This window comes from Cebus imitator, unplaced genomic scaffold (assembly GCF_001604975.1).
Source record: "Cebus imitator isolate Cc_AM_T3 unplaced genomic scaffold, Cebus_imitator-1.0 Scaffold499, whole genome shotgun sequence".
Taxonomy (NCBI): Eukaryota; Metazoa; Chordata; class Mammalia; order Primates; family Cebidae; genus Cebus; species Cebus imitator.
The window spans coordinates 120,506-135,844 of NW_016107814.1; the positions used below are offsets into that span (position 1 = coordinate 120,506).

The following is a 15,339-nucleotide window of genomic DNA, read 5'->3' on the forward strand; positions in this document are numbered from 1 at the left end:
TACAAGCTTGATTGGCTCACAGTACACTGAAGTTTATACACCGAACTAAACTATATTATTGGTGCAGATAATTAGAAATCAAGTGGCAACAGGGGGTCTAAGGTAAAGACCATCTGAGAGCGCAATAACACCAGAGAACACCTTGGGGTGGCTGCAGAGCAGGGGATACTGCCCTGGTCCCACAAATGCCTTCTCAACATGGAGTCTGCAAGAGGGCCTCATAAAGAGGGCTTATGCAAGGATCTCTGAGAAGGGAGGCAACCTCTGCTCACAAAATCTGGGAGGGTCTTTGCAGATGGGAGCTGGCAAGGAGGAGAAAAGCCTTGCAGGACAGAAATCACGGGAACAACTCGGGCTCTGCCTAGGTTCTCGGAATATGGAGTGATTTTAATTGCTCTATGTCCTCAATGCTTGGGAGATAAGAACCCCTGGATGAATTGGGAGTGGTCAGACCGGGTGGCTCCTCCTCTGCAGCCGCACCCTGATGACAATCGGTGACAAACTCCAAGTACTAGTTTAGCATGTCTTAAAGGATCTCAAGTGCTGTTGGATGCTCAGAGCACTAGTTTAGCATGTTTTAGAAGGATCCCAAGTGCTTTCCACTCGGCTGTCTTCCCTACTCCTTTACTCTCCCCTTCCACGCCCATAAGACCAATGAGATTGTGCACATAATAAAGGTGTTTGGAGCCCAGAGCTCGAGGCCAACACATTTTCCACACCTGTGTTGGTCCCCTGGACCCATGCTGTAACTTCCATTCTTGTGTCTCTGTCTCTATTTCCCTTTCTCAATCCCTTGCCATTGCTGGGACTAAGGGCACCCACGAACGGGTTGGGCTGGTTCACAACAGATTTAAATAGCTTTTTCTCTCCAAAGAACATATATAAATGGTCAATAAGTATATGAAAAAATGCTCAACAACATTAGTCATTAGAAAAATACAAATCAGGCCAGGTGTGATGGCTCACACCTGTAATCCCAGCACTTTGGGAGGCCGAGGCAGTGGCATCACCTGAGGTCAGGGGTTTGATACCAGCCTAGCCAACATGTTGAAACCTTGTCTCTACTAAAAATACAAAAATTAGCTGGGCGCAGTGGTGTATACCTGTAATCCCAACTACTCGGGAGGCTGAGGCAGGATAATCGCTTAAACCTGGGAGGCGGAGGTTGCAGTGAGCCGAGATCACACTGCAGCACTGCAGTCTGGGTGACAGAGCGAGATTTCATCTCAAAAAAAATAAAAGAAAAAGAACAATACAAATCAACCACGACGAGATACCATTCATTATTTTGTATTTTAATACAAAGTAAATTTTGTATTAAAGGCAAAATTATAGCTATAAATAGGTCAGTGTTTGCCTGGGCCTTGGAGGTTCAGTTTAGGGATTGACAGCAAAAGGACAAGAGGGAACTTTCTGAGGTGACAGATGTGTTCTAAAACTGGATGGTGGTGGTGGCTGCACAAAAGTACACATTCACTAAATGCAGACCTGTGTTTTAAAAGGAGTAAATTTAATGGTATTTAAATTATACCTCAATAAAAGCATTATTATTTTTTTAAGCCACTATGCAATTTGCCAAACTTCTCTTTGCCATGGCAATGAGTATCACTGCAGACGGTGAGGGTCCAATGGCCTCCACAGTGCAGAACAGGGTTCTCTACTGACCAAAAACACACATGTAGAGTGAGCAAGAAAGAAACTGTTACTTTAAGCCGCTGAGACACGTGGGGCTGTTTGTTACTGTGGTATATCCTAGCCCACTCTAATTAATACAGGAATCAGTTCCAGAGATGATATTGGCTCAAGTTAATATTGTTTCATTAATTAAGGCAACAGGAATGAGTAATGTCTTAGACATACTGTGGTGTGGTTATTTGGCATATGATGCTGTGTCAAACAGACTAAATTTTTTAGAGAATTGTACCAAAGAATCACCTGTACTGAAAAAGACTGTGACTTTTTGAGACTTAAAATGATCCTTTGACTCCAGTGTGAGGCAGGAACGGTTGAGAAAGTTGCTCTGTTCCTGGAGAGGGCAATTTCTTTGACAGTCTCTTCAGATATGGCCAAGAAAAATTACAGAAAATAAAACCTCTCAGAAGGTGAACCCAGGTGCCACAGAGACTAATGAACAAGAGCACTACTCCAGGAAATGGGCTCAAGGCCCAATCAAAGAACATTTTCTATTCTCAAGATACGGAAGCTCAAAACACACGAGATTTCAGAATCATTACAGCAGACCAGTGCTCACTGTGGTATCCCATGCTTCACTTCTCACCTTCTAAGTGGGAGAGTTCATTGTGTTTATCCCACTTTTGTTCACCCAGAGAGTCATTTGTGCTGTTCACCATCTACTTCTGGTGCTTCTTCCAGACACATGAGGGTTGTACTTTCCTGCTCAGGTGAAGTTAGGTAAAGCTGTGTGATTTGCTTTGGGTATGAAATACGTGTCACTTCCAGGGGGAAGCTGTAAGACTGAGACAGCCAGTAAAAAGGGATCACTGGAGAACCTCCAACTGGCCTGAGCCCCGGGAGGATTGAGCATTGCGGTGGAGCCTCGGTGGTTCACACCGTTTGCAGTGGAGAGGAGCTAGCCTCCTGTTCTGGGGTGGTATGTGGGACTCATTCTGTGAGGTGGGAAGCCTACTAGCAGGACTCTCACTTTGCTGAGAGTCCCTGTTTCCCACTTTTTCCCTTTTCACCCAATAATCCCTGCCCTTGTCACCCTTCAAACCGTCTGCGAGCCTAATCTTTTCATGGTCATGTAACAAGAACCCAGCTGTTAACAGAACTGAGGAGGAAGTCCTACAACAAGACCATTTTATATACACCATGCCTCTTTCCTCTTCTCATTCCAGATAACGGAGCTTCTAGCAATCCAGGGCCCTGTGTAAGGCTAATATGGAGCTCATCCCTCACTGGCCTGAAATAGAGATGGATCATGAGAGAAAAATTAGCCTTTGCTGTGTGGACATATTCCTCCCATCAAGTTTCTTCAGGAAGCACAGAGACAGAAGAAATACTCTGCAAGTCTCTAAAGCTTTTCTATTCTGAATTGAAATACTTCCTGAGTACCTCCCACATTCTTGCTCCTGAATTGCACAGACACCCTTTATCCATTTACTAGAGGGCTGCTCAAGTCTTTGTTTTTAAACTAGCTTGAGTTGCTTATACCGAGTTGTAATTGATGCCTTTGTAAATCTATCAAGCTCCTCATGCCAAAGAACAAAGAAAAGACAAACAGGAAAGCATGGAACACATTGGGAGAATCATAGTGGACCCAGCCCAAGTGGTGATGTGGCAGAGGCAAGCCAACTGTTCACCATACCCATTGCCTCTTTTTCCTGAGCCCATGGCTAGACCATTTCTCTGCCTCTTTTGTCATGAAGCAGTGACTGAGTTCTAGCTAATGGAACTTAACAGATATGTACCATCTCCCTCACACACCCCTCCATGCTTTGTCCCCTTCAATAGCTTGATGCAAAAGACCACAGTGGCCTTAGCAGATGTGTGAAGAAAGCAGAGCTGCAAGACCGAAAGAACCTCGATTACTGAATCACATCGTGAAAAGCCACCCACTGACAAAAACAACTAGTTTGTGATGGACATCTGTTTGCCCCAAGTCACACAGGGGACGAGGGGAAGAATTTAATGTTGGATTAGCCCTTTGTGGTCTTGCATACCCCCTCCTCTGATCCTCCTTAGAGCTGAATAAAGTAGTGGAATTGTCCCCATTTTACAGCTGGGTAGGCAAAATTCAGAGAAGTTAATGTCTAGGGAGGGGGAGCACATGCCACAATCTGCCAAAACTAGCCTCAAATACAGAACTCCTGATTCCCAGAGCCCATTACTTCTTCCACTGCGCTATACGCTGAATGCTAAAGATGGCTCCTTAAACCGAGCATGTCAGCAGCTAATCTAACTCTCTGAGCTATTAAATAAATTACAAAACAATGATAGAAAAGGCAATCCTTCCTTGAGACAACTGTACCATCCCATTTATCTCTTCATGTCCAGGGCTTCGCCAAGAACTTGGTAGAGAGAAAGGCCTTCATACCTGTATATTACGATTTAAAAAAAAAAAAAAAAATCTTACCAAGAAACAAAAATTCAAGTTTATATCACATTGACAATGAAAGACCAGCAAAACAGATGTCGTGTGCTGCTTCCACATGTAGACCAACTAGAATAAGGCTACAATTCCATCAACTGTAATTTATTTAAATGACAATTAAATTGCATGTTAAGTAAACCAGTTGTAGCAATATGAAAATATAGAATTCTGAGAAAATCTGGCAAATTAAACCTGTATCTAAACAGCTTATTCTGTCATACTAAGGAATGAAAAATAAAATGTGTTGACTTTCAAGTTGGGATGACATATTTGCATTTAAAAATACAATTTCTAAGATGACATCTGTTTTCAAAAACGTCTTAATGGTAAAAATAGGCTACAGGAACTGTTGTCATGTTGAAATTTTAGATTTTATATTAGCATTAGCTTTCAAATCGTAGATGATAACATTAACACAAAATCAGCAAGAGAATACTCATTGGGAACAGTTTTTATGTTAAAAATATCAGAAGTTCACAGTTTTCTTCTTTTTTCTTGACTTACATTGATAAAATGCTTTGATAGCTACAATCAATTTCACTTAGTACCAGATCCAATGCCTACTTGATCAGCAGATGGATGTTACTAACACATTCAATTTATATAGAACTCACACATCTTCAGATTCTAAAAATGTTTTGCTCTGCAGAACTGTGACCGCTGAGTGGGAAAGACAGAAGACTAAAATGTAATGAGAAGAGAGAAAGATAAAATGCTGACAATTTTTACTAACAGAACACTGAATTATAAACTACATACAGGTAGCTTTGATGATTCAATAGGAAACTTCACATTATTTTACAAAGTGCTATGGACTCTCATTTTATTTTTGTTTAATCTAAACAAAAGTGAAAACCACACATTATCAAAAAATTCTGAAATCCTTCTACATGTCAAGTTAACAGAGGTTTTTAGGTGGCCAGACCAGAAGACAGGTTTATTTTATATGTTTTAAGGCAAAGCAAAATCTCCCAAATGAAACATCTACAAAATACATTTGCTTCAGAATAAATTTCAGTAATAAAAAATACTTCTCACTTATTAAATATACATATTTGCCTTTACATTTGATTTAGCAACTTGAATAAAAAAATGCAAGTGTTCTAAGAACATTTGCAATTCAATATTTTAAACACCAATACATAAATGAGTCAGTTTTCATTCAGGTGTTTGGATGTCAACAGTCAGCAAAAGAAAAAAAAACAAACTACTTATAGAATTTTCCTTAACACAATATGAGAATGCAACATATTCTTGAGAATTAAGTAATTTTTCTAGACCATACATATCAGTTAAGCACATATGTTCTCCTTCTACAAATATTAAATGGAACTCAACAGTGCTTAAGCCATTAAATTTAACCAACAGCCTAAGACTTAAAATATTTACCATAATCTCTGTTTATGTAAATTATTTTCTTAAACAAAAAACAAATCACTCTATAGAAAGTAACTGTCTACATTGAAGAATAAATCACTTTGGGGAAAAAAAGTGAATAAAAGCTGAACTCATTTGTTATTCCCGAAATTGCTACCTGGACATTTGTCTACATTAAAAATAGGAATGACTTAAAAATGTCTACATTATTTCCAAAGCAGAGTGTCATACCTTCAAATTAGTAAGACCACTGTATTACTACATTCTTACGCTGCCATGAAGAAATATCTGAGACTGCATAACTTATTTTAAAAAGTGGTATAACTGACTCACAATTCTGCATGACTGGGAAGGCCTCAGGAAACTTACAATGGTGGAACAGGAAGGGAAAGAAAGGCACCTTCTTCACGGGGCGGCAAGAAGGAGAAGTACTGAGCAAGGGGGGAAAAGCCCCTTATAAAACCATCAAATCTCCTGAGAACTCACTCCCTATGATGAGAGCAGCATGGGGTAAACTGCCCCCATGATTCAATTACCCCCCCACTGGATCCCTCCCACGACATGTGGGGATTATGGGAACTACAAATCAAGATGAGATCTGGATGGGGACACAGCCAAACAGTATCAACCATGCCGCACTTCAAAATAATATAATTCCTTTAAAAATGAAATATTATTTATTATACTCATTCTTATTTATTTATTTATTTATTTATTTTTGAGACGGAGTTTCGCTCTTGTTACCCAGGCTGGAGTGCAATGGCGCGATCTCGGCTCACCGCAACCTCCGCCTCCTAGGTTCAGGCAATTCTCCTGCCTCAGCCTCCTGAGTAGCTGGGATTACAGGCACGTGCCACCATGCCCAGCTAATTTTTTGTATTTTTAGTAGAGACAGGGTTTCACCATGTTGACCAGGATGGTCTCGATCTCTTGACCTCGTGATCCACCCGCCTCGGCCTCCCAAAGTGCTGGGATTACAGGCGTGAGCCACCGCGCCCGGCCTTATACTCATTCTTTACCCAAATTTTTTGACTATCATTCTGCTACACTGAGACAAATTTGTTTCTTCCCCAAATGGTGCCCAACAGACTACCAATAATTAAAACTAATTTGCTAGAAAATATTAAGCAGCAATAAAACTGAAGCTGTCACTGGGATATGCCAGCATCCCTTACATTCAGTGTTTAAATTGGTCTTTCTAAAAACTATGAGATTAATATGCAAGGTATACCGTATGTTAATATTCAACAAGCTTTACATAGTGAAGTTTGTTATTAAAGTACCTTGATTTTCCCTATTAAATATCCAACCTGTAGGCATTCTTTTTAGTTAAATACAGTGAGGCAGCTGCTTTGATTTTTCCATGCAACATCCTGTTACATTATTACTGTGCTAAACACATGTCCTGGGTACATTGTAACCAGAAGGGAACGAGGCACAGACTTCCTCTGAAGCTAGATCCAACTATCTCCTCTGGATAATTCAGGCCAAGAACCTGCTCAGCCATCTCAGTCCATGCAACAGTCCTTGCATCATTTCTTTCAGCAGCTATGAAGTTACAAAATGACTAGAATAGACTTCTAAGAGGAGAGTCTGTCAAGATCAGATAGCAACTGCTCAACATAAAAGATATGTTCCCTGATGATAAATTCTCATGTGTCCTTTTCATTACATTTCAAGTTCAACATTTCAAAGTAACTAAATCTAACAGCAAATGTATAAAAGACAAAACTATCAACAATAGGCAGTAGAAACAAGCAATCTAACACTTAGAGACAAAAATATGTAAATAACTGAACTGGGGGAGGGAGAATTTGAAAAAATCCTGTGTGTCTTTGGAAAGAACTGTATAAAAACATTGTCTACTTATTATTTGTAAGTTGTTTCATATATAGCTATCTATAGATACATGTATCTTATGAAGAAATATCTAAAGAGATAAAAATGTCTTAATCATATATATATGCATATCACTTAGGTATCATACATTCAAAAATAATAATAGGCAGCAAAAGGCATAAATATGTCATTTTATTTGTTTGTGTGTTTGTTTTTGAGATGACATTTCACTCTTATCGCCCAGGCTGGAGTGCAATGGCGCGATCTCGGCTCACTGCAACCTCCGCCTCCTGGGTTCAAGCAATTCTCCTGTATCAGCCTCCCGAGTCGCTAGGATTACAGACATCTGCCGCCACACCCAGCTAATTTTGTATTTTTAGTAGAGATGAGCTTTCTCCAAGTTGGTCAGGCTGGTCTCAAACTCCTGACCTCAGGTGGTCTTCTCGCCTGGGCCTCCCAAAGTGCTGGGATTGCAGGCGTAAGCCACCATGCCCAGCTTTAAATATATGTTTTAAATAAACCAACTGCAAAATTATTCTCTAAGTGGTAACATATGTCTATAAATCTTTATTTTATATATAGGTTTTATATATCGCATGATCTTAGTTCACCGTAGCCTCAAACTCCTGGGCTCAAGTGATTATCCCACCTAAGTCTCCCCAGCAGCTAGGACTACAAGTACACTCCACCATGCACAGCTAATTTTCTGGTTTTTATAAAGAATATTGCCCAGGCTGGCCTCACACCCCTGGCCCCAAGTGATCCTCCCACTTAGGCTTCCCAATGTGTTGGGATTACAGGCATCAGCCACCATGCCCAGCTTCTAAAAACCTTTAAATAGTAATATTGGCCTAGTTGAGAGAGTCAGTGTTGAAACATTAATAACAAAGCAATTGAAAAGGTTTCACTAGATTTCTTAGAGTAATTTTATCTTAGAAAATATTAATCATGAAATTTATCTTCTCAAAGATGAGAATCACTCTTCTATGACTCTTAACAACTGTGCTTTGTAAAAAAGCAAAGAATGTCTGTAAAATCAAATTAAAATCATAATCTCAAAAATCAAATCTCTCCATCTAGTCCATAAGGAGTTTAGCAGAGGGAGGGCAGAATAATGTTCAAATATGCCAATGACATTGATTGTCTGCAGAATAAACATGATGAAATGAAAGTTTAAGGGCACTTAAACAGAAAAAGCAAACTTCACAGATATGTATGTGAAGCACAAATCAGGTTATCATAGCAGACAGCAAGTAAAAGCCAGATCTCCGGAAAGGAGGCCGTTGGGAGGCCTTTAAGGAGAAGTGCAGCCCTTATGAATGAATGCTCCCTTAGCATTCAGCCCCATTCCCACATGCGCTGTAAGTCATTCAGGACTCCGCAGCCACATGTGGCGAGGGGCTACCGGGTCTGGACAGAGCAGGACTGAGGGGAAACAACACTGCTTACAGGCTCTGCTTACAGGTTCTGCTTACAGGCTCTGCTTACAGGTTCTGCTTACAGGGTCTGCTTACAGGTTCTGCTTACAGGCTCTGCTTACAGGCTCATGAGGATGAGATAATTTTCTAAGATCCATTCCAGGACCAAGGAATCATAATATCTTGGGGTATTAAAACATCACTGGAGTCTTCATTAACTCATTTTAACTAAATGTATTTCAATTTAAGATTTCTAAATACAGAAATTATAAACAGGAGGGGGAAAAAACAGAAATACCGGAATGAATGAATGAAATACAAAATGAATGAAGAATTAGATAATTCCAAAAGATTTTCCAATTGGCCACAAAGAACTTTTAAAAAATTATTTTTAATGTCCACGCTAGGGAAAACCCCTCTATTTATGAAGATCAACAGACTCACTTTAAAAAGGAGTGGAATCGTAAGTATTAACAGCAGAGATTGTTAGTGTCTATTACAACTACCTCTAATAGTAGCTTTGAAAGAGAAAACATTCACTTTTATTTGAAATGGGGGGGGGGCGATTTTTTCTTCACACATTCTCCACTGATTTGAAGCCCTAATAAAAGAATCATAGAGTGACCTCAAAGTTCAATTAGTCTAAGCTGCTAGGACAGGCAGAAATGGCAATCACATTAGCCCTGCTAAACTCACCCCTTTGCAGAAGAACTGGTTATCGATTGTAGACTGTTGGGTTTTCCAATAATGAAAAATCTTCCTTGGTGCTGATTCATCTGGAATTCAGCTTCCTACAGCTTTTATCCACTTGTCTCACCTCTGCTCTCTGAGGATGAAGGCAGGATCGGTGGACTTAATTTTCCTATATAACTTGGAAACTTCTTTTATCAAAGGGCATAGAAAACATTAAAATATATGTTCAGATAAGAGCTGATGCAGTTCACCTTTCATTCATTGTCAAGGGGAAATCATGTCTGCCTTGTCATCATCCCTTTGAAGCACTTAAATTTATATAGTTACTTAAATATATATAGCACTTAATATACAAAGCACTTAAATTTATATACTTACTTAAATTTATATAGCACCATTCAGAACGCTGACTCTCCATTAGGAAAAAAAAAAAAAAAAAAAAAAAAAAAAACAAAAAAAAAAAAAAAAAAAAAAAAAAAAAAAAAAAAAAAAAAAAAAAAAAAAAAAAAAAAAAAAAAAAAGCCAATTACGCCAGGAACTACGTGAATTGCACTGTCAAGACACAATGGCAACCCAACCCCATCATAAATGTCCCTCAAAAAACTAGATCAAACTGTCACTTTAGTATTCATTCTTCACAGAGCACCCTAATAACTCCAAAATGCAGTATTAGCTGATGCCACAAGAAGTTGGTGCTACTACAATATTTTGAACATAGCAGGAAACATAAATATTTGTAGCATTTTGATATTATAGTAGTACTAAAAGATCCACTGGATATACTGTCCATGGTATCAGGTAACTATACAAAGAATAGGATATAAAAATAAAATAAAATATAAATGATAAAAGATTTTTATATGGAGATGAATTTCTTTTATATTTGTTTAGTAATGTGGAGTTAAAATTAAAATGGCCACTCTAAGCTTAATATTGTTTCATTTTATACCCAAAAGACAATTTTTTTACTGGCTTGCAGCTTCTCACAGTAACAAAGTAAGAATGCCCAGCGTACCCACAGTCACAATGTGGGTGTATGCTTCCAAAAATAATGTTACCAAAGCTCTTCTAAGAACTTCATAAACTTTTTTCCAAAGCTATACACAAATAATTTTTAATGTTTTCTACTACTAATTATAATGACAGTTAATTTTATTTTCTATTTTGTCTGTACCTAAAGTTATACTATTAATAACACATTGATATCTACTGCCATAGTATCGAAGGGGTGGTACTCCGACTTGAGTTCTATTAATCATCTTTCATTGGATATATATCCTCAGTGTTGGTCAATAATCAGTACTTTAAGGAAAAGAAGCCACACATTTCTTGATACAGGTCCACGTGGCAGGGAACGACGGGAGCAAGTTCATATAACCTGGGCTACTGTCAACATCAAACACATGAATATACTGAAAGGTATTTGAATTTCTATGCTTCTTTCATTTTACAACACAGACCACAGTATCAGCCACTACTCATATGTTGATACTGTAATCCATGCGTATAAACCATAATTATTACAATAACTCATACTTTTGTATAGCCTTTTACAGTTTACAAAAAGCTATCATATGCTTTATCTAATTGAACCCTCACAAGTACCAAATACCACACTGCTATCCACACTGGGGCAACTGAGCCCCCGAAAAGCTGAGCTACTAACTCCGTGTCACAGAACTATTAGCCCACAGAAATGAACTCCTGACTCCCAATAGGTGGCTCCTTCTGTTAAACTGCAGAGGCTTCCGCGACAAGTTATTCTTCCAAATAGAAACAGAAATAAGACAAGGCCCAGATTCATCAGCTCATAAATTGCCTTTCCTCACTCTGGATGCAACCTGGTCCTTGGCCACAACACACACATGTGGGGGATGAGGGGCAATGGTGATGACTGAAATATAAAACACTCCAAGTGGGAATGGTTTGCATTCAACATTATAAAGTTCTTTGTTGAAAATAAATACCTATTACATAGACTCACAGTTATAAAACTGAAAGAGATCTTGAAAGTCATCTGTTCTTTAATTTAGATTTCACAGAAGAAAATATGGTGACACACAGGGCACAGTGGACTCGCTAAAGGTCACCTCACTAACTGCTAATAGAGGAGCAGAACAAGGACCATATGGGGTGTCAAGCTCTCTTCTGCTCCATGCCCTGAATCTGTTTCCCAAGAACTAAGTGAGGTCCAGATATCTACAAGGAGACATCACAGTGCTAGAGAGATTAGAAAATTAGGTCTTGCCAACATCTTAAGTGTAAAAATTACTGATATTTTACATATCATTTAAAGCAGCAGGAATTTTACTACCTATAAGAAAAATAACCTATATATGTATTTTAGGTTCTCATTGCTAAGGTTAAGAAAAATTCCTAAAATATGATACTTTCTTCCCTTTAAATACACAGGAGGTTTTGAATTTTGTTATTATAATAGACTTAAGTACATTTAAACCCAGTCTCTCCAAAATGTCACCACCATTTATTCAAATGAAGAGTAAAAAACCAGGAACTGAATACTGCATCATCCTTTATAGATGCAGGTCTTTTCAACCTATGAAGTACTTTATAGCCCATCTGTGTTCATGTTCTCAGACTGTCTTTTTCACAAGTCTTTTGAAGGTCATTGTTAAACTATTTTAAATGTGATACTTATCTACCTTCTGAAATTTAAGTACTAGGCAACAAAATATCTCTGAAGTTTAACTACCCAACAATTCTATAATTGGCTCAACTTGTAAGCTAGTTGCTAAACAATATTAATTTCCACATTAAAAAAATAAATAATCTAATTAGACTATTGCATTTGCAAGTCTTTTAAAAGGCTTCTTTACCCCAATTCAAATCTAATATGAAATTATTTTGGGGGAGGCAAAATATAAGAATTTTCTAGATAATATAGAATGCCATTCCATAGGAAAAAAAAATTGTGTAGACCAACAGTAAACCTCTCAGATGATAGAAAATATTAACAATAACATTTTTTTTGTTCTTATTCACAAGATCACGTTTCAACTTTAATATAAGGTTTATTCTATAGCAGATGCTGATGCTAATTGAGGGAAAATTCTATCCTTCAAGTTCTGATCAATCTGAGGAAGGTTTTCTCCAGAGGTGAAGAGCTGCCTGAATTCTGAAGTGTAGTCTGGACTCCAAGGAGTAATCTTTGTAGTTGTTCCTAAAAACAATAATAATAAAATTGTACAGTCAAAATGTCTTTATATACCAGGGTACCACCACCCTCCCATTCTTCTCTCCGATCTGCTTATTTGCTTTCAAACTTTAATACACATAAGAGTAGATCTTAGTAAAAAGCAGATTCTGGTTCTGTTGGGGGGATCTTTGGGAGAACTGCAATAATCTGCATTTCTATAAGATTCCTGGTGGTCATCTAAAGGTCATACTTTGAGTAGCAAGGTTCTGCTTAATTACCAAACCATTCATAAGCACAGCAAGAAAGTTGTGAAGAGGGCTGTACAAATTTTGTGAACTAGTCCTAAATAATTAGATTTCCTTTTTTAAATTGAAAAATTCTAAGGTAGGGGCGTATAAACATGGTGAGCATGATCACACAGATCAATCACTCAAGAAACCCAAATGAAACAACTGCAGCAAAGGCAGCAGAATTACCTAATGACATCAAAATTACTTATTCCAATTCTCACATGCAAATATCAATGGTTTGGCCAATAATTACATAATAATTAGGTCAATGTCTTTAAAAGGGGCCACAGAAATCCAAAGATTATTTAAAACCTGCTTAAGAGAATTTATGTTGACCTTCCTTTACTAGAATTGTTAAGAATCAGAAAAATGGAATACTTTTACATACTTCCTTGGTCCATGGGTGAGCTAGAATCGCTTTCTTTACAGTGACACTTCTATAGCCCTTCATTTTGAACAGGTGTAAGGGCTACTCAGTGGTAATGATGATAAGGGTTAATAAAATGTATTATTCATAAACTAAAATCAACATCTTACTGGAGTTTACCAAAGGATGGAATTGAGTATTTTCCTAAATGTCTGCCCACCAATCTGGGGAACTTTGCAAAGCTCCTAATACATGAAGGGAAATTACAGACTACAGTCTTGGAATTACTGGGAAGTATCTTTATGTTTGAATCATCAGTGTTGTCTTGAGTTAGTGGAGGCTTTTCATTGCTTTTTAGCAGTGAGTTACAGGTCTTTTATTTTTGTCATTATAAAGTTGCCTTATTGCACATTGTGTATTCAAATAATGAATATTTGGAACAGAAGTATTTATAATCCATAATTTTCCAATAGCTGGATTTGAAGATATCTCTATGCAACACATAAAATATTGGTCATGCTCCCAACAAACTGACTTTAAAAGCAACTTGCTGTCATATCACCTATATATAAATATTTGAAGGAAGCCCTTCTTGGCTCTACCATGCCCGTAAAGCTTTTGCCCCATTACAATGTTCTATTCACAGCAAACATCCTAAAAGTGTGGCCTAAAGTAGCTACCTCCATTTCATTTGTAACCTCACTTGTCAAGGTTCACCAGTGATCCTCATGCTGCCCAATTCAGCAGCCACTTCTCTAGTCTTACCCTGTGTGACCTCTCAGCTGCTGCCCTCATAACTAACCACACTCTTCTTTTTGAAGCACTATTTGGTTGGCTTTCCTAGATGTCTTCTTAATGCTCTTAATCTTCTTAATCTTATCATTGAATGCCTAAGAAGATGCCATATACAGTACCAGACACTGTACTAGACCTCTTTCTCTAGCTATAGCACATTCGCAAAATGACTTCATCATGTGCCATTGCTTTAAATATCACTATCTCTGTGCTGTTGACTGAAATCTCTACATTCAGCCCTGACCTTACCGCTGAACTCCGTGCCAAGTATGAATGCCAACTTGCCATCTACCTAATATGAGTACCTAATAGCCATCTCAGAGAATCATAGTCTCAACAGAAGTATGTTTCCTTCTCTCCCCAAACATGCTCTTCTAGGTATTCCCCAGCACAGCAAAAAGCAACATCATTGACCCAGTGGCTCAACCTCCTCAATGCAGATGTTCACTATGACTTCTGCCAGGAATGTTCCCTACCTAGTTAGTTGGTCGACTTCTGATGATTGATCTCAAGACTGGCTTTACTTATGTAAATCTCAGCTACAATATCACTTCCTCAAGGAAATATTTCAATCTAACATGAAGTAACATCCAGGCACCATGCATCATATTATAAATCTCAGCAAAACACATACCACTGATATTTTTCTTGTTTATTTAATATCTCCCTCTGGCTAAGAGCAGAAACACTGCCTGCTTATAGTTGTCTCTCTAAAGCCTTCGCTAGTTTCTGACACATAATAAGTGCTCAGTGAATAATTGCTGAATTTGAATAAATGAACAAATCACTATTTATGACCTAGAGCTACTCTAAATCACTCATAAATAGTGATTTATGACCTAGAGCTACTCTGGCATTCTTTCTCTACTACAGGAAGTATTGGAGGCAAACAGGCCACAGGGTTTTTGCCTTACCTAAGTGATCCATGATCATGGGTCTAAAAGCTATTGTCTATCAGAATGATAAAAATATTTTGAAACTGCCAAAATAAACAGAAAAAACAAAAAAAAGGAGTCTGGGTAAGATCTGCAACCTTCACAAGATCAATGGCTCTTCAACAAAATAATAGACATGGCTGAATACCTCGAAGGCTAGCAACCCAGGCTCCAAGGGCCAAATAAAGCACACCCATTTATTTACATATTACCTTCTATGACTTCTTTTGATAAAATGGAGTAGTTGGAATGGAGGCCTTATGGTATAAAGCTAAAAATACTTACTATCTAGCCATTTCCACAAAAAGCTGGCCAACCCCTGATATAGAATAAGTTAGAAGTATTTCAGATAGA

At 38.1% G+C, this 15,339-nt stretch overlaps 1 protein-coding gene across 1 annotated transcript in view; it reads right to left on the reverse strand.

The window, feature by feature from the left end:
* Positions 1-11,441: 11,441 nt before the first annotated feature.
* TTC39B (tetratricopeptide repeat domain 39B) overlaps positions 11,442-15,339 on the reverse strand; it is a 142,782-nt gene continuing 138,884 nt past the window's right edge. Inside the window, 1 exon segment of the mRNA XM_017513677.2 lies at positions 11,442-12,622. Coding sequence (XP_017369166.1) covers positions 12,532-12,622 — 91 coding nt within the window. The 3' untranslated portion in view covers positions 11,442-12,531.